General features: G+C 40.7%; 1 protein-coding gene across 1 annotated transcript in view; it reads left to right on the top strand.

Moving 5' to 3' along the window:
* LOC124594676 (dehydrogenase/reductase SDR family member 11-like) overlaps window positions 1–25,343 on the top strand; it is a 168,966-nt gene that overhangs the window by 40,197 nt on the left and 103,426 nt on the right. The window contains exons 4-5 of the mRNA XM_047133044.1: window positions 5,398–5,527; window positions 11,210–11,309. Coding sequence (XP_046989000.1) covers window positions 5,398–5,527; window positions 11,210–11,309 — 230 coding nt within the window. The remainder of the gene's footprint in view (window positions 1–5,397; window positions 5,528–11,209; window positions 11,310–25,343) is intronic.

Consider the following 25,343-nt stretch of genomic DNA (forward strand, 5'->3'; position numbering starts at 1 on the left):
TGAACATCAACAAAACCAAAACAAGGATAATGGAATGTAGTCGAATTAAGTCGGATGATGCTGAGGGAATTAGATTAGGAAATGAGACACTTAAAGTATTAAAGGATTTTTGCTATTTGGGGAGCAAAATAACTGATGATGGTCGAAGTAGAGAGGATATAAAATGTAGATTGGCAATAGCAAGGAAAGCGTTTCTGAAGGAGAGAAATTTGTTAACATCGAGTATAGATTTAAGTGTCACGAAGTCGTTTCTGAAAGTATTTGTATGGAGTGTAGCCTTGCATGGAAGTAAAACATGGACGATAAATAGTTTGGACAAGAAGAGAATGGAAGCTTTCGAAATGTGGTGCTACAGAAGAATGCTGTAGATTAGATAGGTAGATCACATTACTAATGAGGAGGTACTGAATAGAATTGGGGAGGAGTTCGTGGCACAACTTGACTATAAGAAGGGACTGGTTGGTAGGACATGTACTGGGGCATCAAGGGATCACAAATTTAGCATTGCCGGTCAGCGTGGAGGGTAAAAATCGTAGAGGGAGACCAAGAGATGAATACACTAAGTAGATTCAGAAGGTTTTAGGTTGCAGTAAGTACTGGGAGATGATGAAGCTTGCACAAGATAGAGTAGCGTCGAGAGCTGCATCAAACCAGTCTCAGGACTAAAGACCACAACAACAACAACAACAACAACAACATGTAGTGTGTAAGCTTAGGGACTGGTGACATTAGCAGTTAAGTCCCATAAGATTTCACACGCATCTGAACACTTTTTTTGAAGAATAATTAAAATGTCATGTAAGATTTTAGTTATTTTGGTCAATTGCTTGTGTAAGGGTGGATGGTGCTTATTCATACAGCCGGCCTTTAATGTTATCATGTTAAGACGCACCTTCGTCAGGAGTGGGTCAGTATAAATCTTGGTCCCATCTTCGTTGGTAGCCCCCCGCCCCCGCCCCCGCCCCCCCATAGAATGATTCTCTTCCATTGTTCCCTGCTCCGCCCCTACACCCTCTTCCCCCCCCCCCCCCCCTACAATGACACATGCCAGCAACGCTACCAAGGGCAGTTCAACCTTGCGACAGGAAAGGATGAAAGTCAGTTGGCTCAACAGTGGACACTATGAGGAATGCTGGGCATGATGAAGAATAAACGGGAATTAAATTACTTGTGATTGATATAAGTAATCTTACATATGTAGATGACACCATACTGGTTGCAGAAGGTGAAAGAGAATTAAACATCCTGCTGGTGTGAGGGAGAACGTCAAGGAAACGAAAATTGTGCAACTGCATGTATCACTGCATGGCATGCAGGAGGAGAAGAAATGGAGGTATTTTCTGTGTTGGTGAATGCAGCCACTAAATCAAGAAACCGTTGTTGCTTTGAGGATAGGGGAGGTACAACTTTGACAGTGTTTTAAGGAGTAGTGACGTAACTTTAAAACAAAAAACCTTATAGTAAATTGTGATATACGGATGTAAGACCTGAGTCGCAAGAAGGCTGGACGGCGTGGAATATATACCTCTGATTTGTGGTATTGGAAGAAAATTCTTAAGAGTTTCATGGACGGCAAAGAGTACGAATACAGCAGATAAAACCAGACTGTTGCTTCGACGGTATAATTCTCAAAAAAAAAAAAAAAAAAAAAAAAAAAAAAAAGTCCTACTTTGGGGACATTACTAGAAGACCACCATTCGATGGAAAAGGCGGTAATACCGGGAAAGATCGGAGGCAGAAGAAATGGGCGGCCAAGGATGAGATGAATCGACGGGGTCATAGCAGTAATGGATTCGAAACTGGAACGTCTGCAGGAGAGAATGCAGCACAGAAGAAATTAGCGTGCCTTAGTTCATGGGGTCATGGATAGTGGGAATCGACTAAACAAATAGAGTGAGAGAGAGAGAACGAGAGAGAGAGAGAGAGAGAGAGAGAAAGAGAGAAAAAGAGACACTACATACCAAGTTAACATCGTTTTACTCGTTGGATTGATCCGAGAGGGCGAGCTAACGCTTGTCCATCTACCCTCTTACCTTTATCCATTTTGAACCAGTGTTACACGATGGAATCCTTCCTTGCCGCATCATTAGTGTAAGTTTGGCACAACCACCTTGATTTTGTAACACAAAGTTACGCATATCTTTGGTATTATAGATATTTCTAACCTACAGAACTCGTTTCAATAATTTTTGTTTAAGTTGAGTCGTTTTTCAATTAGGCAACAGATTCCATCTGCACAGTACGATTGATTTATTTTACGAACTTCACACTACAGGCGACATGTTTTGTTTTACCTGTGTTCTTTGTAGTTTAAATTCATAAATTTATTGCATGTTCGTTTTGAGGCACCTTTCTGATAAAACATCAGTTACAAATGATTTATGATGATTCCTTCAAAACATTTAAGCAATACTGAAATTGAAAAATAAAATATCAGATTCATGAAATACACTCCTGGAAATTGAAATAAGAACACCGTGAATTCATTGTCCCAGGAAGGGGAAACTTTATTGACACATTCCTGGGGTCAGATACATCACATGATCACACTGACAGAACCACAGGCACATAGACACAGGCAACAGAGCATGCACAATGTCGGCACTAGTACAGTGTATATCCACCTTTCGCAGCAACGCAGGCTGCTATTCTCCCATGGAGACGATCGTAGAGATGCTGGATGTAGTCCTGTGGAACGGCTTGCCATGCTATTTCCACCTGGCGCCTCAGTTGGAGCAGCGTTCGTGCTGAACGTGCAGACCGCGTGAGACGACGCTTCATCCAGTCCCAAACATGCTCAATGGGGGGCAGATCCGGAGATTTTGCTGGCCAGGGTAGTTGACTTACACCTTCTAGAGCACGTTGGGTGGCACGGGATACATGCGGACGTGCATTGTCCTGTTGGAACAGCAAGTTCCCTTGCCGGTCTAGGAATGGTAGAACGACGGGTTCGATGACGGTTTGGATGTACCGTGCACTATTCAGTGTCCCCTCGACGATTACCAGTGGTGTACGGCCAGTGTAGGAGATCGCTCCCCACACCATGATGCCGGGTGTTGGCCCTGTGTGCCTCGGTCGTATGCAGTCCTGATTGTGGCGCTCACCTGCACGGCGCCAAACACGCATACGACCATCATTGGCACCAAGGCAGAAGCGACTCTCATCGCTGAAGACGACACGTCTCCATTCGTCCCTCCATTCACGCCTGTCGCGACACCACTGGAGGCGGGCTGCACGATGTTGGGGCGTGAGCGGAAGACGGCCTAACGGTGTGCGGGACCGTAGCCCAGCTTCATGGAGACGGTTGCGAATGGTCCTCGCCGATACCCCAGGAGCAACAGTGTCCCTAATTTGCTGGCAAGTGGCGGTGCGGTCCCCTACGGCACTGCGTAGGATCCTACGGTCTTGGCGTGCATCCGTGCGTCGCTGCGGTCCGGTCCCAGGTCGACGGGCACGTGCACCTTCCGCCGACCACTGGCGACAACATCGATGTACTGTGGAGACCTCACGCCCCACGTGTTGAGCAATTCGGCGGTACGTCCACTCGGCCTCCCGCATGCCCACTATACGCCCTCGCTCAAAGTCCGTCAACTGCACATACGGTTCACGTCCACGCTGTCGCGGCATGCTACCAGTGTTAAAGACTGCGATGGAGCTCCGTATGCCACGGTAAACTGGCTGACACTGACGGCGGCGGTGCACAAATGCTGCGCAGCTAGCGCCATTCGACGGCCAACACCGCGGTTCCTGGTGTGTCCGCTGTGCCGTGCGTGTGATCATTGCTTGTTCAGCCCTCTCGCAGTGTCCGGAGCAAGTATGGCGGGTCTGACACACCGGTGTCAATGTGTTCTTTTTTCCATTTCCAGGAGTGTATAATGAAATAAAATTTTTTGTTAGTGAAGGAATTACAATGTTACGTACTGTTTCAAAGTGTCAAAAGTGGGACACTTTAAACTAAAATCATGGACACAAATCCTCAGCGAGGCGACCAGTCTATTTACGCAGACAATGGTTTAAGAAACTGAGAGCTTTCAAAGAACATGGTTTGCGTTCCGAAAGCATTAAGCAGAATGGAAGAAAATTTGTACTATCAGAATGTGTGAATCTATTGGATTGCGACTGGTAAAGAGAAGTTTGCAAGTATTGGAAGCCAACAAAGATATCGTTGTATCCCATCTACTGGCCGGTGATGAAACGTGAATGTACAGAGTTGCCAGAAACAGTCTGAATAGCACTTAATGCTGTTGCAGGGTAAGTTGCGCTGAGAAATAATTCAGTACTTTGCCCCGTGTCCGAATAAAAAACAATGGAAGTTAGCCAATCAGGTCGTTGCGTCTTGAGCGCGCAAATTCAAGAGGCTTGCCAGAGACAGTGACGCCAAACATGTTCGTTTGTTTCCCGAATACCGAGCAAGAGAGCGACAGACCAAATAATCATGGGGCGGTAGTAAGGATCGAACCAGAGCCGAAGGCTGAACAGTCTCGAAAGTTGGCATCCATGTTATAACAACTGATACTAATTGAATCTGGCGGGCCGCCTGAATTTGCGCACTCAAGGACATTCAGTGCTTACTATTTCGGAAACGGAGCAACGTATCGAGTTCTTTTCTTAACAACTATTTCTCAACTCAGCCTACTCTCCAACACTCTCAAAAGCTTTTCAGATTGTTTCCGACCATACTGTATATAATCCAGAATGAAAAAGGTCCAGGTACAAGCGACGTATCTCCTTCCGAATACTAAACAAATGTAAGAGGCAGCCAGCAGCAAAAAAAAAAAAAAAAAAAAAAAAAAAAAAAAAAAAAAAAAAAAAAAAAAAATTATTTCTATTTTTGGAATAATAAGGACGCAGTTCTTGATTTTCTGTAATGCCGCTGTTCATAAATAGCGAGAGACACGTTCACCTTTTACAAGCATAAAGTCGTCACTACCACGAAGAGATTACACAAGTACACGGAAGCGATCTAAATTCACACTAGTAATCCCAAACCGCACGAATCTTTGGCAGCTAATCTGGCACCTTCTTAGACTGGACCAACATCCCTTACCCACTGCACAGTTCAGAAGTGACCCTCCGACTTTTACAGGTAGGACCCTGTGGAAGACAGTCTTCAGCGTCTCAAATTGATAATACTGGTGACATAAAGTGGCTGTGACGACGTAGATACAACAGTTTGCACTCGACTTCTTGTGACGAGGATTACAGAATCGGCTTAAACGACGATGCTCTGTCACTACATTAAAAAAAGTAGCTGTTATGAGTAGCTTCATTGTATAGAGGATCACTAACTTTAACAGCATAAGCATTTCGAATGATGTGTCGGTACACACTGTTTCACTGCAGTCTTCGTCCTTCGCTTTATTGCTGACTGATGATGGCGGCATGCTGTGTTCCCAGGTGGACAGACAGCCGAGTGGCAGCAAACACTGGACGTCAACGTCCTGGGGCTGTCCGTCTGCACGTGGGAGGCCGTCCAGAGCATGCTGGACAGGGGAGTCGACGACGGCTTCGTCATCCACATATACAGGTAGACCTCAAAGCGTTTATAGCTATGTATTTTCGTCTTGTGAGACTGTATAGAGGTATTCTTAAACATAGAGCCATTCAGCATTTAGCTTCCAATAAACGTCGACATCAGGTACCGCGTGAGAATCATTGTCTCTGGTACCTCAAAACCGCCCTAAGCTTGAATTCTGCACTGACACTTGCGATAGCTCTGACATGAAGAACGTTTCATGAGATACCTTAGGGAGGAACTAATAAGTTTCTTGACAGTTCTTGGATTACAGTACTCCTCTTCATCATGCAGCAGATACATGTTGCAATGTAAAGTGAGATAGGTTCAGAATTCTCCAGTGCCCAACTGTCTATTGCGATTCTCAAGGAATAATCCTCATACATTACTTTGGAAAACGTACAACCGAACCTGAACCCTATTATGCTTCATTCCTGGATCGTTTGAGACTTGAGTTGGCTGAAGAAAAGCATAGACTAGCACACAAAGAAGTGCTCTTTCACCAGCATAATGTTCCATACCACGCATCAGCGATAATGGTGTGAACTGGGCTTTGAACTGCTTCCTCATTCGCGTTGTTCACCAATCTCAGCTCCAAGTTACTTTTTCCTGTTCCCTAAATTGAAATTTTTGCTTGCTTTGAAGGAATTTTCAACAAATGAAAAAGTGACAGCCGCAGTCAACGAGTATTTTCGCAGAGTCTGACAAAACCTCTTTCTTTTGATGGGACGAAAAAACTGGACCAAGTGTGTACCCCTCATGGGCGAGAATGTCGAGAAGTAAGGTGAGTTGTTTACCGAGCAAACTTTTTTCCTTGATTTCTTACTGCACTTAGTATACCACCTCGTATTGCCACACAGCTTAAAATATATTGTTGCATTACCCCTGGTTTGACGCTAGTTGTTAGGTTGCAGTTATTTGGTAATCTTGGACTCTGTTTTTTCACTCTTGTTCTGTGGTGAGCTATCGTAACTATTTCGGTTGGCACGTTCACCAAATTCTCAGAGCAGAAAAATGAACATCTTTAAATACACTTTATTCAGGATATGTGGATAATCTACCCAGCTACAAAACTAGAAATGATTTTTCGTGATATACAAATTCAATCTTGATTTGAAAAACCACAAGCAATGTCATCTCGTAAATACACTCTTGCAAATTTTCATATAGGGTTATGTACACGTGTCTGATATTTTTCCTGTTAGGCTTAGCTATACACAGCGTTTAGCTTTCATTATTACAAGACTAGCTACTTTGTTTACAATTCGGTCAGTAGAATTACAGGTGATGATATCACTGTGTATTGTCGTTTAAGAATAATAAAACGATTTCCGTTTTCCGAATACCTGGTTCTCGAAGTATTGGTACGTATTTATAGCTGCCAAAAGAACAAACATTACCTCACCTTTTTACAAACTGTGTAGTGCTTACCTATGTTAAGATAACACTTGAAGATTTGCAGTTGGTGTTTTACTTTCAGAGTTTATAGCGTTCGTTTTCACTTAACTATTGACACCACTGTTAATCATTACTGTTAATCTGGTGCTGTTACTGTTGGTGGTAGTGCTCATGTGACTATGGCGATGGTGGTGGTCGTGGTGGTGGCTCGAGCGGCGGCCCTATATATATACATATATATATATATATATATATATATATATATATATATATATATATATTATTCGTTACAGTCAACTTTGGACTACGCTAAGCATCAGTCATTTCTTGTGCTTTTTCTTGCGTTCTTCCCAGTACTTCTTCATTTTTTCTGAGTGGGCTTCTTTACGTTCTTGCGACCAGGTTGTTCCCGTCTTCTTTGATTGCGTTCGGTCTTTGAATCCCTGTATTTTGTTGATGGCATTCCTATATTCCATTCTGTTGTAAACTGTCTCTGGTATAATGTTCATTTCTGCAATGTCTTCTTCTACTTCTTTCAGCCAGTTAATTTGTATATATATATATATATATATATATATATATATATATATATATATATATATATGTGTGTGTGTGTGTGTGTGTGTGTGTACGTGTACGTGTACGTATGTGTGCGTGTGTGTCTGAATGATTGACAGTCGGTAATGTCCTATGACAGCCGACCTCTTCTGAACTTTAGTTTTATCTGCACTTGATGCGAAATTTAACAAAAAAAAAAAAATGGTTCTAATGGCACTGAGCACTATGGGACTCAACTGCTGAGGTCATTAGTCCCCTAGAACTTAGAACTAGTTAAACCTAACTAACCTAAGGACATCACAAACATCCATGCCCGAGGCAGGATTCGAACCTGCGACCGTAGCGATCTGGCGGTTCCAGACTGCAGCGCCTTTAACCGCACGGCCACTTCGGCCGGCGAAATTTAACAACTGCGCAATTTGCAAAACATCCATTACGATTATGTTTTTTTGCTGTTAGGCGTTTTCATTGCTCAATTTCCAACCAACGTCTCATGTTTCGAGAATGTCAAGAAGTTCTTGTATTTTTGCGTGTTTATTAACGAACATGAAAGCTGACTCTTATCTCCACAGTCTGCACTGGTGTCCAAAATTAAAGCAACAAACCACTATTCCCCCGTTGTCTGTATAATTCACGATATAATCATAGAAAATGTCAACAGATGTCCATACAATCGTGATCGGCATGAAGGATGACATTTCTATAACGCCAACGATGACGTCAGAGCACCCATGAAACGAGGCAGTATTTGTCGAGCAGTGCGACAACCGCGGTCGTGGTGTACACTGTCACAGACGGTGCCGTGTGGCACAGAGGAGTCGCCATCAGATTTTCTGCAGTGAAGAGAATGGAAGCGGGACAGTCACATTAACCAGTTGTCGGAATGTGTGTGAAAATGCGTTAAGCTGAAAAAAAACGAAGACAAAATGGTGCAGTTGTTTACGTTCTGAATTTTTTATATTGTTTCTACTTTACTGCCATCTGTTTATATCGTTTTGTTGCAAAATTAACGCAACCTTGCATGATTTCTGTTTGTTGCTTGGATTTTGGACACCAGAGTAGATAAGACGTTTGATTCTCAGAAAAAAATATTTGCATTATACACGGTTTTCTCGAATGAAGGAGTCGTTACAACGGATCTACTTTCGCTTCTCCTTAAAAGACAGCGTCTGTGAAAGTAATGTAGCATTCTGATACCATGTAGAATTCTCATGCATCTAAGGAAACAGGAAAATTAGAATTGCGCGAGACGGTATGGTGGATAAAAAAGGTGCAGGTGTGGATTTTAGACCCCCGTCCAGCGATCCCCATGAAAATTTCCTGTGGTTCCTTTGTTCACTTTAAGGCCTAAGCCAGAATAATTCTTTCAAGGCCACCATTGATTTCTTAACGTGATCATTTTAAACAGGAATAGTGTTTGTCCCTAGTAACCCCGATGTCGACGGGACATTAAAACTTCTTCGCTTAGACCTGACGAAGTGCGGTGTGCTTTTTTTGTGTTCACTTGAACTCTAGAAACGAAGGCATACAATTATTGTAACCTACAGATCTTTCATAACCTACTCTTTGTAGGGCACCACGCATTTTCATATATCTGTGTGCTAATCCGTCATGTGCCAAAACCATTGCCGAGTAGTGCTAAATACTATGACTTGCTCACTGTTACGACCAACAACATGGTGAAGTGTTGAAACTAACATTCGTAACACTCATCAACCAAAACCTCCACAGAGGAACTCAATGTACAGCACCTCTGGTGTATCAGTTCCTGCACCTGTCGAATCTATCAAACACACTCCTCACACCTAACCCTCTGTTTCGCTCCCATGGTTGGTAGGGAGGAATCTGCAACTTCTTCAGTATCACACTGAAGTTTATGTATTTTAAGGATAGAAAACAATGAGAAATACAGACGTGTTCCTAAGGGTGCTGTCACTTCAGTGCCAATACTACTCCTTCTAATTGCGTGTGATTATGTGTATGGCAGTAAATGACATGATGGCAATGGCATGATCACGCTTAATAAGTGAATTAGATTAGCTTTACCACTGACAGTCTCCAACTGGGAGTACCGTCTGGGTTAGTCCCCAAGTTGTGACAAATCTCCACTCTGACTTGATCAAGATCGGTGTCTGGAGCCCAATTCTAGCAAGAGTAGATCATCCGCGTACCGATAATACCTTTATTATAAAAACAACTCTCGAAGAAACAATGCGAAATGATCATTCATTGGCATAGGACGTTAACTGCTACTCATTAATCTTAATTTGAGACTTTATTCGACAAAAACATTTAAGTGGTTGACACTGTTTAACATCTAAGTTAAGAAAGCCTCTACCCTTACTGGCATTGGCAGTAAAAGGCACTGAGATCAAAGAAATGGAACGCACGTATTCAGAAAGAATGCCTATCTGCCGAGCCGTGGTGCGTATATCGCCAAATTGAATTCTGTGAAGAACAGTTCTGGAGCGATAATCTGTAAACTGCTGCCAGTAGTCGTAGAGACAAAGTGCTTTGCGTAGCTGAAAATTCTGACTACACAGAGGACGTCAAATGGCGTCTGCAACCTCCTGGGGTCGAGGCCACTTCCGTGTAATGACGAATTAAGAATTCTACTTACTTATAAAACAGGGTCAGAGACTTTTTTAAGTGTGAGCTCGTAAAGAAGCACTTCATAATGCCTCCATCTCCACGGAGAAGCACAGGTTCGTATCTCTATTCATAGAGACGCGAATGATGCAGTTCCTAGTGGCAACATCAGCACATACGAATCTGATGCTGAGACAGTTCTCTGACACCTCGCCAGCCATGTCTCAAAACGCTATCCACCTAAGTTTATCACTCACTGACACTCACCAGAGAGCTCTCAAAATCGCTATCTAGCCAATTATGTCCTACCGACACCACCAAGAGAGCCCCCCCCGCCGTGAAGCGCCGAGTTTAGAACAAACCTCGCGTCATTAGTATGAATTCTCCTTACAGCCAATCACAGCCCCCGTTACAATTGGAGTGCCTTCCTCTCTACACGTCATGAGGCTATCAGTCAACCTCTTTCAGCTCATGATCAAGTCAATAGAAGCTTCTAGAACAAATTATGACCCCTCCTCCATCTGCAATTGAACTAACCGAATACGTTTCTGTGTCTTTTGGCAGAAATGCGGGATGGCACTTCGCATAAGAACTTCTTTCGGCCGTTAGCACGCATTTGCGGCAGGCATCCCACGTACACTCCTTATGCTGAAAAACGCTGTTCGTGGCACTTGTAAGATTCTATGTCGACAATCTCATGCTTTCAGCGTCATCTCGCCTAAGCCTCCGTAGCGACCACAGGTCAATCAAGAGAAGTCCTTTCCACCGGCCTCACGATGAGGCGACTGTCTTGGGCTGTAAACTACCAGCATTCTCCTTTTAGATCCATGAAACGGGCTTCCCAGCAGCTTCCATGTCGATCACAGGTACCGTGAAGTCCCACTTTCGCCTTTCTGTCAGAAAATTACACTCTCGGTTTGCATCTCCACAGAAATGTTAGTATAAGGCTACCCAGCACCAACTAAGGAACGATTAATAATTCGATAGCTCCCGCCCCCCTAAAAGAATGCGATCCCCTACTAAGTAAATGAAATACGAATTGTCAAAATTATTCATATTTGGTGGTTAAATCCTGCCAAGTTACACAGTATATAATCTTTATCCACATAGTACAGGCAATACATGTTTGTTTCTTTTTCTTGTTTTCAGTATAGCTGGTCACATCATGCCATTCGATCCATTGTACTCGACGTACTACGCCAGCAAGCATGCTGTCAAGGCTCTGCTTGAAGGACTGAGGAAGGATCTGGTTGCCGGCCGAAGTGGCCATGCCTCGGGCATGGATGTTTGTGATGTCCTTAGGTTAGTTAGGTTTAACTAGTTTTAAGTTCTAGGGGACTAATGACCTCAGCAGTTGAGTCCCATAGTGCTCAGTGCCATTTGAACCAAGGATCTGGTGGCCAGGAAGAGCAACATACGGTGTGGGGTGTTTCAAATACATTATATTGTTACGTTTCAAAGTCTCCGAGCAGGACTGGTGTTTCTTAATTTTGTGGTTACGTAAATATACTTTTCAGTCATACAGAATTTCCTAACCTGGTAAATAGACAGTTGAAACAAGTGTACATAAATTGCAGGAAAGGAAATGGAGTAAAGAGAAACTTAAAATGCTCATTATAAGCATCCAGGCTTCGTTATAGACATAGGAAGTTAATTAAATAAACCATTGATAACACAATCTCACAGACGAATCTGCCACTATGGAGCAGACTGTGTGCCAATCTGAAACTTGCTGTCTGTCTGATCCAATGCTCCGAGTTTTTGACTCCAACCTGAAACCTTGACTTCGGTAGCAAGACTCCGACTGGCTGACTTACCCACACAGAACCCGTCTCCTTACTTCCGCAGTCCCACTGCCTCCCTCCACTCCCTCCTGCTCTCCAACCTTCACAGAAGCTCTCCATGGGCACCCTGGTCCACTGGCCTTCCTGAAAGAATGAATAAGGGAAGAAATGCAATGAAGTAACCCCCTGTTGTCGCATTCATCTAGTAAATACGGCTATCAAATATTAAAGTCATGTAACAGTAATTGTTTATTCCGTGCATGGATTACACAAATAATCGGAATTCTCAGGCCTAGTACGAAGAAGACACTGCTCAGAAATTACACTTGCAGCAAGGAGTTGACCATTTTATCTGCCATGCTGAAATCAGTGGTGGAAGAAGGCGAAGGTGGGCCCACATGATCTGTCAGTTTGCAGTTGAGGTTGCGTGGTGCCGCGTGGCTGTTGACAGACAGCCGGTGGCTTTTATCTTCGCATTTCTCTGTAGCCGACCGCTGCTTTACAAGCGACACTGAGAACAGTTCAATACGCGTCACGTGCGATGTTTTCTCAGTAATCGTTCTGCAGGAGAAACGGTCAGTCAACATTTGACACAGAGCTGCTGTCCCATGCAAATCGATTGTTTGCTGTCTCCCACAGTACATGTGATGAATTTTATCTGCAGTAATTTACCTGCAAGGGTGACATCCAAGCTATATTTATGCAGTTGTAGGTCAGGTAACAAGAACACAATCGGAAAAGTGGACTGAAAGAAGAACCGTCCGACAATGAACGGAAGCTGTGGATGTCACAAAATGACAGTAGATCTTTGGATGAATGCAAGGCTCAATCAGTCTGGAAACTGATTACGAGACAGGTTGAAATGTCGCATGAATGCCAAGTCAGAGTGCCCACTCCGAAACACTGTCACCTCTTCACACAGAGTGCGCTCAAATCAACCAATTCCTTCCCCTCGAAGGACCGTGCTCAAGCGTTTTCTTCTTCTTCCCCCCTAATCCTGTTTTTGATGGCGCTGAATTTCCCATAGTGTCACCATGTTAATGGTGGGCTCAGTTTCCACTGTAGCACAATAAATGGCAGAAATTAGGTAGCTCCACCCTATCATTCGACGTTACAGGCTGCCAACCACTTCGATCCCACTCCAGAGAATCCCTCCACGGCGACTAGTATTGAGATAAGATGTTCCCACGGCGGTCTCACACAACTCGATGCGCCAGTCACTGTCTGCATCAAGTTCCCTACATACTCACACGCCAGCTTTTCGTGAATGGGTTCTGGTTTCTGTTATGTGCATTGTAGAGTCGCCAAGATGGCACCAGCTCAACAGAAGGTCCGTTAGTTTCTACTGGGAAGGCCTTTGAGGTTCCCACTCAGGTATATCAGGTACTTGGAAACTCGGTGTCGTCCATTAACTGTCTCAGCCTTTTAATGGGACTCTCATTTCAGAGTGAAGTGAAACACAGTCACCAATTTTCAGAGGCTGCCGGGATAGTCCTAATAATAAAGTGTGGCTTAACGGGAACCCTATTGCTCAGAGCGTTGCATACTTTTTAGTACACACAAGAGGTCGTCACTTCATCGCTATTCAAATGTACTTCTCTGTAATCACATCTGTAATATCTTACATGGAATAAAAGGAACCACATTGTTGTCAATATTTTATCAACTTATCTTCAAAGCTGTATGCATCGTCGGATGATAATCATTGAACACTTTTAGTAAATGAAGCCTGGTATGTTGCGTTCTTACTATTCCACATCACGTTGTGTCTAATTGTAAACAGTATAGATTCGCGTATTTTACATCCCACTTCGGTGTGTTCCAACGCCATTTTCCCTCTCTGCTCCCGTCTATTCTCTACAGTTGGTGTTTTAAATGCTTTTGTTTCGTAATTGGCAAACTGCTCTGTATGTGTGTGTGAGTGAATCTCTCGCTAACTATCTGAAAGAAAGGTTCTAAAATTCTGGTTACCATCTCTGATATAGAATCGTCTATTGCTTCCCTACTTCTGAACGCAAATAGATTCTTGCAAATTACTTTTCTTATGTATGAGATTCCGATTAATCTACAACACACCTGACCGTATGTGAATTAGAATGTATGTGAATAATGGTGGCTTTATCATGAACAATCTGTCTTACACAATGGTTAACCGTTACGTAATGTAAATGTGCCCCTATCAGAAAAATGCAGCTTCTGAATTTATGTGAAACTCTGTAAATCAAAACTTATCTTAATTTCTCTCAAAATGTTCGTTTAGGCCCTACAGTTGTTCCTTATTTGGTAACGGGTAACTCGGCTTTGCTCTGACTGCACTGCAAAAATGATGGGCTGAAATAAATCACTGCGCAGCAGTTTGCCTGTTCATATTACTTGTCAGACTGATATTTGCTAATTAAACTTTTTTCCTTTTTTTTAAATACAGAATTCGCTGTTCATGCAACAGTGAAAGGCATGTCGGTGCTGATCTATCTTTCACGTAATACTGAGGCTTCACTATTAGTAACCATTAACCAAAGGGTTCGTCAGCTGGTCTCGTACTCCTCCGTAATAATCCTTAGATGTTAAGCAATTTGGAGGAATCCGTAATGTAAATTTGTAATTGTTTTCTTCTTAGTGTCAGTTGGTGAACCAACTGCGGCGTCAAACCGTTGAGGTGATAGAAACAGTAAATTTCTTTAAGATTTTTCACGGGGACTATAAGAAACAATTGGAATGTTTCCAGTACTAGTATCACTGAAAGCAAATTCACTAGAATGTAATTCTCGTCATGAGATATCTTTCAGTTCTTGATGTATATGCTTCTTATTAGCTTGTAATGTTCCCAAGAGAGTTTGCTTGTGATTCCTCCATAGATCTTTGGCCAAATCAAATGAATTGTAATATCTGTCTGTGGTGACATGTCACCCTGATTTATGTAGAGGAACCACCAGGCGTTTGACCACAGATGCAGCGGAATTTTGTTGTTTTGCACCATCATTTCTTTTCCCAGCATAAGGCCCCATGCTGAGAACATATCTGGTTTTAGCGTCTGTGAGCATGCGTATAAGTATACCGTATTAACCAGGTTTTCCCTTCATGAAGATCTTGAAGGGACGGTTGCCGTGGAACAATGAAAAAATTTCATCAATAACAATGTGCATCCCAACAACATAATATTTTCGCAGTCATTAATTTATTTTATGAAAAATTACTCGTATTGCAGCAAAGTTATCAGGTTTCCTGCGATCGCTTCTCGACTCTCTGCTATCAGATCTTACTATTTTAGTAAGCTGCTCGAAAGTGATTCGGCTCATGGTAACAGTATAAACAAACCTTCCTGAAGTGTAGGACCATAAATCCGTAACAGATGACTTACTGTCATTCTCCTTCCCCATAATAAAAAGAAGTCCTATATACGCCATGAGTTCAATACTGTCTGTCTTGGGTATTTTCTGCCTCTGTGCCTCATCATTGGTACGCTTTATTATGATGTTGACAATTTCTAGAGATAAAAACTTTTCGAATGATTCTCTTGTTGTTCCTACTTTACCTTCGCCTTTATGCCTTCTCATTCTGACTATGTTTTGTGCTACTAGTCTTCTAATGTGAGGAGGTTTGGTGATATAAATTTTTCCAGTGCTTGTAATGAACTTGTCACTAACTCGCAAGCTGCCTCGTCATCAGTTTCAGGTTCCCAGTCTTAGGTTCTCTCTCACTGTCCATATCCTCGCGCACAACACATACTTCTTCAGGTTCACTAACTAGTCGTCAGTTGCATCAAATTCAACTTGAGAATCTGTGGATTCTTCCAGGATTTATGGTATTCCTCAGTCACTAAGTGACTGTCGCTACATTTTCAATCACAGTTGTATCTAACATTGATCTAAGTGCCCTTGAACAGGAAACAATAAAGACCCAAACAGAAATGAATCATTGTTGAGACCATTGTTAATGTCAACTCAGAGACATATACTTTCCCCGCGTTCTGAGGTCACACCATGCTATTATTTGTGGAGTAAGGCGACTGTCGTGGGAAGTCGCATTACTATCAAGAGCAGAAGACTTTATGAACATCTCACTTAAACTTAAATTTTCCGATTAAACTTAAACGAGAAATGTGGAAGAATCATGGAATCTGGGGGAAGACTTCATTAAAGACAATAAATAATTTTTACAAAATTTTAAGAAATAAAACACCTGACTAGATTTCAATATTTCCAAAAGGAAGGCATAAAGTAACGTATCCTCCCAACCCTTTGGTATTTAGAGGGTTAATATCGGTCAAATACAGTCTATAAAGCTTTTACAGGGCCTTCCGACTGCAAGCTGCAGTTATTTACGTGCTGTGCTACTTGTAATAATAGTAATAATTGCCACCGGAAAGCTTCGTTTATATTTTTTATAGTGAACAACATGAAGCATCATCGATGTCCCTCCTAAATTGGTGCTTCAGACTATTTAAACACTTTGAAATACATACTTTGAGGGTGTGTTGCGAATAATTAGATCCAGTGTCTCTATTTGAATGCCAACGTAGCACATATTTTTCTGCAGCTATAGGCCTGGATAGGGTAGTTTTATGACATCGAATTTTCAGGCCTAATTTCTAAAATGACGACTGTTGATCTTTGCCTTGGGGTGCATACTTCAGACTTTGGTCACTAATTTAACGACTATATATATGTGGAAATTAACTCACACATTTTTTTTTACACTGCAGTGTTGCAATGTTGCAACATCAGAGAGCGTTTTAACCTCTAATAGAAATGTAAATTATGCATTTTTCGTGCTGCTGCTGTTTTTTAATTGACACTGGAGCCATCTACTGTCGTGGTACAAAGATCTAACTATGGACTCGACTTTACAGTGCAGAATTCTGCTGGTGATTGGAAGAATTGGGATTTGCAATTATTTCGCGTTTTCTGGGTTTGTGGAGTCGCATTTAAGCTACAGATCACTTTCAACAATTACGAATTTTAAATTTTTTATTTACATTTTCGAAGAAAATGCTGATTTTTAATTATTTACAGAGAAATATCGATTTTTCATGCAGCCATCTGGTAAGTAACAGGAGCAAGTAAGATGTGAAAATGGACTTGCTCTTATTTATGTTTTCAGACGTTGTGGGATAGTATTTAATGTAAAAATCTCATTTTCAGTGAATAAGAATTCCTAATTCATTACTTATATTTTAGATCAAATGTCTGTTTTTATTTGTGAGTTAAGAAGTATGCAATTTACTCGTTCCAGTATTCCACAGCGAATGATACTTAGCTACCAACGTGTGGACAGGCATAGGCAGTCCTTAAACGAATTTTTGGAAGTTAGTAATGCATGTGAACAGCAGTCGAATCTCGCTCCCACGAATGCAGGGGGTGCACAACGTGTGTGTGTGTGTGTGTGTGTGTGTGTGTGTGTGTGTGTGTGTGTGCGGGGGCGGGGGGTGCTCAATGCAAAATTTCCACAGTGGCAGTAGGTGTACACAGGCCCTCTCCCCCTTGACCTTGGGACGAGCAGCATGACACGATTCCTCGAATGACTGGTGAAATACTGATGTTGACATCAGTAAAATATGAGAAGCTCAACTGCGTGGTATTTCCCAGAATGACCTCTAGGTTGGGCTCAAGGTTGTCTCTTTCTCTCCTTGCCCTACTACTTCTAGAATGGACCAACTTTGTGTTATAAGATATTTGCACTTAAATTTTGCTAACTCAAATGGAAATGTGATTGAAATGAGGAAAGCAGTGGTGTAAGTGGCTATGATACTGAGAATTTTGAAGAGTAAATAATAAAATACGAGGGTTATTCCAAAAGTAAGGTCCGATCGGTCGCGAAATGGAAACGACTATGAAAATCCGATAAAGCTTTGCACAGATGTGTTGGGTAGTGTCTCTAGTATAACCCCAGTTAGCATCACGTCGCTCTTCTCATTTCTGAGCTCGCAGTGAGTGCGTAAAGATGTCTAGAAAATAGTGTCTGCCACCAAGTACGAGGGCCTGGTGAGAAATTTCGCCTGAAGCTATGCAGCCAACATTACATAACTGTCGTGCTGTTTCGTCTTCACGACAATTCTCAGCCGCATTCTGCAGGGGCAATGAAGATGCTCCTGCATCGTTTTCAAATGGAAATGTGAGATTACCCACAATACAGTCCGCAATTGTCTCCCCCTGAGTTTCATCTCTGGTCACATGAACCGCTGTCTTTGAAGACAACATTTTGACACAGACAACGAGGTGTAGGCCAGCGTGGAGAATTGGCGGAAAGCACTGGCGGCTGCCTTCTATGATGAGGCTATTGAAAAGTTGGTACAACGCTATGACAAAAGTCTAAGTCAGAACGGCGACTACGTAGAGAAGTAGTTGAAAGGTGTAGCTAATTGTTACAAGTAAAACATTTCTGATGTTCACTGTGGTTTCAATTTGGCAATCAATCGGACCTTACTTTTGGAATAACCCTCGTAATTTAGAGAAGATGAAAATACAGCTGGATAAATGCAGTGGTCAATAATACAATTATGCTGTATCTATGAATGGCAAATACACAGGTTTGCATTCAGGAAGTAAAGCATTTTACCTAGATTTGCTACGAAATGATTGCGTCATGAATATGTAGGAACTGCAACAGTTTTACGACAAAGGGCCATGAATGTATGTGTTCTTCAGTGCTTACGTGTTTCAGAGATGACAAATAAAAGAAACTGATGAACTAACAGACGTGTTAGGCTCTGAGGAAACTGTGCCCATCTAGATGGACTTCCAAATTTGATTCATTCCTGCTGAACAGAATTTCATACACATTTTGCAATGCCTATCCAGTACAATTTCGGGGAGCAACGAAAGAAGGGATAGAAGTAACTTTTAATTTGTTAATGGATGGAGACATTTGAGTTTGTCCTGCCTCTTGTATTCCACATTAGGATTTTGGAAAATACTGACTTAGTTTCTAAACTACTGCATTCTTCTACTACTGATCTTTCTGAGCGCGGGTTGCTATTCTAGATTTGTTCCCCCAGACACATTCAACAACCCCCGCCCACCAAAGTTGGTTGCAGTATTCCTGGGATACTGTGTGTGTGTGTGTGTGTGTGTGTGTGTGTGTGTACCCACGAGCATAAAGCTCTGGCCCTATACTTCCGTTTCACTCTCTCGCCAGATCAGCTACCTAAAGACACACATAGAAATAATTTTACCCATGCTTCAGAAAGAGTGCCTAAAAGTAGTGCAGCGAGTCTTTATGTTATTTTACTTACGTAACATAACTTACTAACAGCTATGGATTTCTCAAGACATTTGGATGAGTAATGCATGTATAAGTTCTTTCATTAGCTAAGAACACACTCCATTCTGTGGATGCACTAAACACTTACTCGGAAGCATCTGTCTCACAATACTTATATACGATTGGAAAAATAGTAGCTCGTTAATCAGACTGAGTAAGATCAGGCTTGAACTTTAGTGTACATAAGCCAAACATACGCATCTCTTTGGATTGTCGAAGATGAATTCACACAACATACTAATCAAACTGAACCACTGAATTCCCAAGACAGACGCCATCAAAAAATAAAGACGTTTACTAAAGTCAACTTCATACTTTCGATGCCGTCCAAAATACGACGTTTAGGGAACACTAATTATGTAATTGAAATTATTATCTGTTTATGAGTTTAACACCTTGTGAAAAGTGAATCTGAACTAACAACTCTTTATGTTTTCTAGACTGAACAAGTCATGTAATTTATTGGTAAAACCTGTTGTAAAACCTTTATTTCACAATGTATGAGGGCTAATTTGGAAAGTAAGGAATTATTGGTCGCGAAATGGAAACCACAGTGAAAATCCGATCAGACTTTGCAAAAATATGTAGGGCAGTGTCTCTAGCATGCCAGTAGATAGTGTCAAGTTGCTCTTTCTAGTTCTGAGCGCACAATGAGTGCATAAAGATGCCCAGAGAATGGTGGCTTCCACAAAATATGATGCGTGCCGGGAGTTTTTGGCTTCGTTTTATGCAACTCCACGTGACGTAACTGTCATGCATTATCTTGTTTATGAAAGTTTCCGACCGCACACTTCAAGGACAGTGAGGACGGTCCTGCAACGTTTTCCATGGGAAGTGTTCGATCACTCACCATACAGCCCGCAATTTGCTCCCAAAGATTTTCGTCCCTGTTCAGATGAACTGCCGGCTATGAAGACAACATTTTGACACAGACAACGAGCTACAGACCAGAGTAGAAAATTGTCGGAAAACACTGTAAGCTGCCTTCTTGATGAGTGCGTAGTAAAGTTGGTACAATGCTAGAACGGACGTCTAAGTCGGAGCGGCGACTGTATACAGAAGGAGGTGGAAGTTGTAACTAACTGTTCCGAAACAAACATTTTTGATTTCCACTGCGGTTTCCACTTTGTGACCGATTGTTTCTTACTTGCCCAATAACCGTCGTACGTTTAATATACTTGAACTAGGATAATAAGTTTGAGAAATATATAAATGATCCTTAGATAAATAGTAAATTTCAAGGGCAAATAAAACAGTTTTTAAAACTAAGTAATGTCTTCTGCTTGTTAACCTTTGATTTTTGTTTTAGGAAATATCGCCAGGAATTGTGAAAACAGCTATATATAATAACTTAAAAAAGTATTCGATTGAAGCACTGAAAAATATGCATACGCCTATGATGGAACCTGAAGGCATAGCGGATGCAGTTATCTATATGTTATCGCAACCTCCACATGTTCAAGTACGTACTGACAATGGTCATAAAAGATGCAGAAAACCTGTTCTGTGTATAAAATATTTATTTAATTAGGCATTTCTACTTCCTACGAAAATTACAGACTATCATAGGTAATCCAACACCTTGCAAAGGTTTTTTACGCTAAAAAGATAGGTATTCGAAGTTTGATAAAAGTTTCATTAAGCTTTATGATGTTAATAAATAAAATATTGGTTGCTACAAACGCACACAGCCCATTTCAGATAAATATTTAAAATTTATATCAAGGGCCAATAATAATAATAATAATAACAATAATAATAATAATAATAATAATAATTGAAGATCCACCTCGAGATACGATAACAGGATGTAGAATATTGACGGTGTAATAGCGCTTATGAGGAATTTATGTGACACAGATGAAATTGACGTAAGTGGAAACAAGTTATTGGGTAAGAAACAAAGTAGCATATTCAGTTCTGCTGATTCAAATGGAAATAAAGGAGTGTATGAAAAGGATGAGAAGAATAGGAGAGAATTTTCTTCTGTTTACCAGTCAAAAAGAAAAGAAACTTTGATTGGCAACATTACTATGATCACTTAGGAAACTTTGCGACTTATTGTTAAATGTAGCAGTATATACCAGCAGTAAAATACCACTATTTGAGCACAAAGAATGAAAATGGACTGCTCTATAAAAGACTTTAACTGAGAAGTGGGTAACCAACTGTATCAGTCCTCATTTCGACGACCTCACCAATGATTTTGGCATGTGAAATATTCGCACTATTTTAATACACAACATTCTATTTCCTTTTACCCAGTCACTCTTAGTACCGATGTCATTGTATTCATCATCTCCCTCTCACTGCTACGTCTCCTTCCCATGTCTACTTCTTCTCCCATTGGACATTCTCCTGTCTGTCTCTCTCCCATTGCCATTGTCATCATACCCTTCTCTCGCTCTTCCTTACGACTGTCTCCTTCTTTCACTTTCATTGTCTCTCTCTGTCACAATGCCATTGTTATCTTTCTTTTCAGCCACTATTGTCTCCTCTCCACTTGTGTCCTTGGGGGTGGTTTCCCTGAGGGTTTGGTCTCTAGACTAGGAAACTTAAAAGCGTGGGTGGTGTGGGAGAAAGTGGGCAGGCTATTCTTGTTAACTTTTGTTGATTGGGAGGGAGAATGGGAAGGTTCCAGACCTCTAAGCCTATGTGTGGTTCCACTCATCTCTCTTTCTGCTTTCCATTGTCTCCTCTATCTTTAGTTCCCACTATTATAACATTCATCCATCTCTTCCTCTTTCGCTGCCACATCCCCCAACTCCTCTCCCTATCTCTCTTTTATAATGTGAGTGTCTCTCTGCTACTGTCTTGCAGCACAAGAAAACGTGAATATGTTCCCATGCCAAAAACTTTTGGTGGGGAAGGCGGAAAGGGGACTGAGGCAGCTGGTTCCCCACTTCTCTCTGAATATTTTACAGAGTAAGCGTATTTGTCTTTTCTGTGCTCCGACAGAAGAATTGTTCAACTAATTCCCTTCTTTGCCCTGTTGCAGCAGGGTGTGCTGCTTGTATAAGATGAAGTCTGTATCTCAGTAAAGTCTTGACATTTTACTTGTATACTTCGATGTATTTACATACTACCACACATATAAACGAAAAATAAATACACATATCGTAACGTTAAAACAGAATCGTTTTCCGTCCAATATAACTTCACTTTACAGTCCTTTACAAAGAAGAGCTCAATATTTTTAGGCTACGCCTACAGTATACCAAATCATGCGGTGTTTGAAAGTACAAAAAATTTCGTATTACAGTTTTTTGTAAGGTGCTTATGGCGTTAAGAAGCACCAACAAATACTTTCCAGCTCAAGATAGTGACGTCAGAACCCTTGCCATGACCCCAGAACCCTTGCCATGCGGTCTCTACGTCAGTTAAAACTACATTTACGCCTCAGTTCAGATGTTTTACTTATGTACGGTGAATTTGAACCTCTGGATCCCTGTAACACATGTTAAAATCGAAAAAAGGTTTAGAAATTCCCAGAGAACATCATGTTAAGGACATACGGGAAAATTTTCAGCGATTTAACATTACAGAAGCGGCCAGCAGGACAACTAGTAGCATACTTGTGGTGCCCAAAATCACAGTGTTTAGGGGTTTTCCCAAGTACAGCCATTGAACAAAGACTAAAGTAATAAATTCCACACTAGACTACACCTGATTCTAAAGAACCATACAATTTACTCAATAATGTGAACATTTTAATTATTATCAACAAAATAGCCTGTGCCATAGCTAAATTTAACCATAGATCATAAAGCAAATAACCATAAAAGGAAATGTTAAGGAAAAAAATTTTCAACATCAATCCAAATTAAAGAGATAATACAGACATCAACAGAAACTTTTCTGGGTATGGTGCCATTCTAAAAAAGCAGATAACAGCAACACAGCAGTTATTGTGTATCGAAGTGACTACAATTCCAACACAATCGAATTTTTTGTATCTAACATTATCACTGAACTAAAAAGAGACCACACCCAAAAAATTATAACGGTCAGCTGAAAAAATTCTTAAATTTTAAATTTTTTACTAACCATTACTGAAGCCCAGTACCGTGTTGTAATGAATAAACAGTCCTTGAGGTTAAGGTCTTAACCTAGGATTTACAATAGTGGTTATCCTATATGTCCAATTGTAAATGTTATAAACAAGCTACGACACAAAATACCACAAATCTTAATGATACACTGAAGAAATATTAAACTATCGAAAACAGCTTTTCAATGAACAATATTTTTGTGTTAATCAGCAACATTAAGTGTCTAATAACGCTAGACACTGCTGTATTTGCCTCTATTGACATAGTAAACGTCTACAGAAATATATTCTTCAAATACAACCTGTCAGTAATACAAATGATTTTTATCAGGTACAGAAAAGCTAATCAATGGAGAAATTTCTGAACTCAGGATATCGCTTGAATTAATGTTGTAACATATATTTTTATTCAGTGGTAAGTATTATACACAAGATACTAGTCTGGCAATGTATAGTAACTGGGTGTGTTTGCTTGCAGGCTTATTTGTACATAACCTACAACAAAAACTATTAACTCATCCACAATATCCCACCAAAATTATGTGGTATAAAAGATACGTGAGTTACGCAATGGCACTTTTCACTGGTCCAAAAGAAGAAGTAAATAATTTAGTTGATGACATGAATGAAATGTACTTAAATATCAGTATCGTAGTTGAAAATCAGGGACATGAAGGAATTAATTTGATTCATATGACTATTTTCAGTATTTGTAGTCACAAGAACAAGCATACCTCCCAAACATATAGAAAATCCACTACTGCTGATGTTACAATTACCAATAACGCATACCATCCTGACCAACACAAAATCTATTCCTGTCATCTTGTAAGTGCACACTATGCAACACCATCAGTGAAGCAGATGGATGTGAATAAATGAACATACTTAAATCTATAGCCCAAAATATATAACAGTTCCCTCATAAAGACCCTAGTTGAAAAATCGAAAGTTAACTTAAGCAACTACCACCACCATCAGAAGCCAAGAAATAAACGACAAAATTTGCCCGCCTTACATTTCTTGACAAAGTGTCATACAAACTTACAAATCTTTCCAGATCGCATATTATAACAAATACCATTCCACAGAGTCGTTAAACTACACAATAAGAGTTGTTCACATTAATACAATGGAGAGTGTCATCGAAAGCGTGACGTGCTCCTGTTCTTGCTTCTGTACAGGACAAACGGGAAAATTTTTGCAACGTGCTACAAAGAATATAAAGAGGACTTTGGATGCAAAAACAGAAATAAGCCCAGATTTGCATCGCATATTGCTCATCATGAACACTCTATTGGTAATATCAATAAATATTTGTGCCCCACATATTATAAACAAAGTGTTAAAGGAGAGATTTACATTCACAAGCTAAAATCATCTCAAAGAATCCTTAACGAACAATGTGAATTAATGTAAAACTTTTTATTTCAGTATTTTGAAGACATCCCAGACCAAAACAGAAATGGACTAGAATGAGAAAAGGCTTAAAAATTTGGAATGAGGATATAATGAAAGCTGTCAAAGAAAAACAGGATGCATATATAAAATACTTAAGCAACCCCACTATTGAGAAGAAACAATACTATACAGAGAAAGGAAATAACGCTAAACGCGTAGTAAAGAAAGTACATCAGGATCCGTGGGATAGGTTTATTTCTAATATCAAACATGATATCCATGGAAGACCACAAATGTCAAATAAGGTTTTAAAAGGATGAAACACACCAGAAAGAGATAAAATACAAATAAATTGTGTTGAAGAAGAAGAGTGGATAAATCTGTACAGCGAATTGTGGTATGATCATAAAGCACAAGAAACAGAAATTGAACAACCAGAATAGAAAGGATTAGATGAAATCAGTCTGACGAATTAACATCTCCACTAACATCACTTAAGAACAGAAAAGCAACAGGAAAGGACGGCATTAAAGCTGAATTATTACAATATGGAGGAATGATGCTACCAACGACTGCTAAATCTCTTCAACCAATGTCGTAAGAAGAAGAGTATTCCCAATGACTGGACAACAGCTACAGTGATATCAATTTTTAAAAAAGGAGATAAAAGCCTATGCAATAATTACAGAGGAATAAGTTTACTGGACTCAGCATACAAGGTGTATGCTAAGATTTCAAATACAAGATGTAAAAACATGGCAGAAGCAGTACTGACTGCATGAGGAAC

Source organism: Schistocerca americana, chromosome 2, assembly GCF_021461395.2.
Source record: "Schistocerca americana isolate TAMUIC-IGC-003095 chromosome 2, iqSchAmer2.1, whole genome shotgun sequence".
NCBI lineage: Eukaryota > Metazoa > Arthropoda > Insecta > Orthoptera > Acrididae > Schistocerca > Schistocerca americana.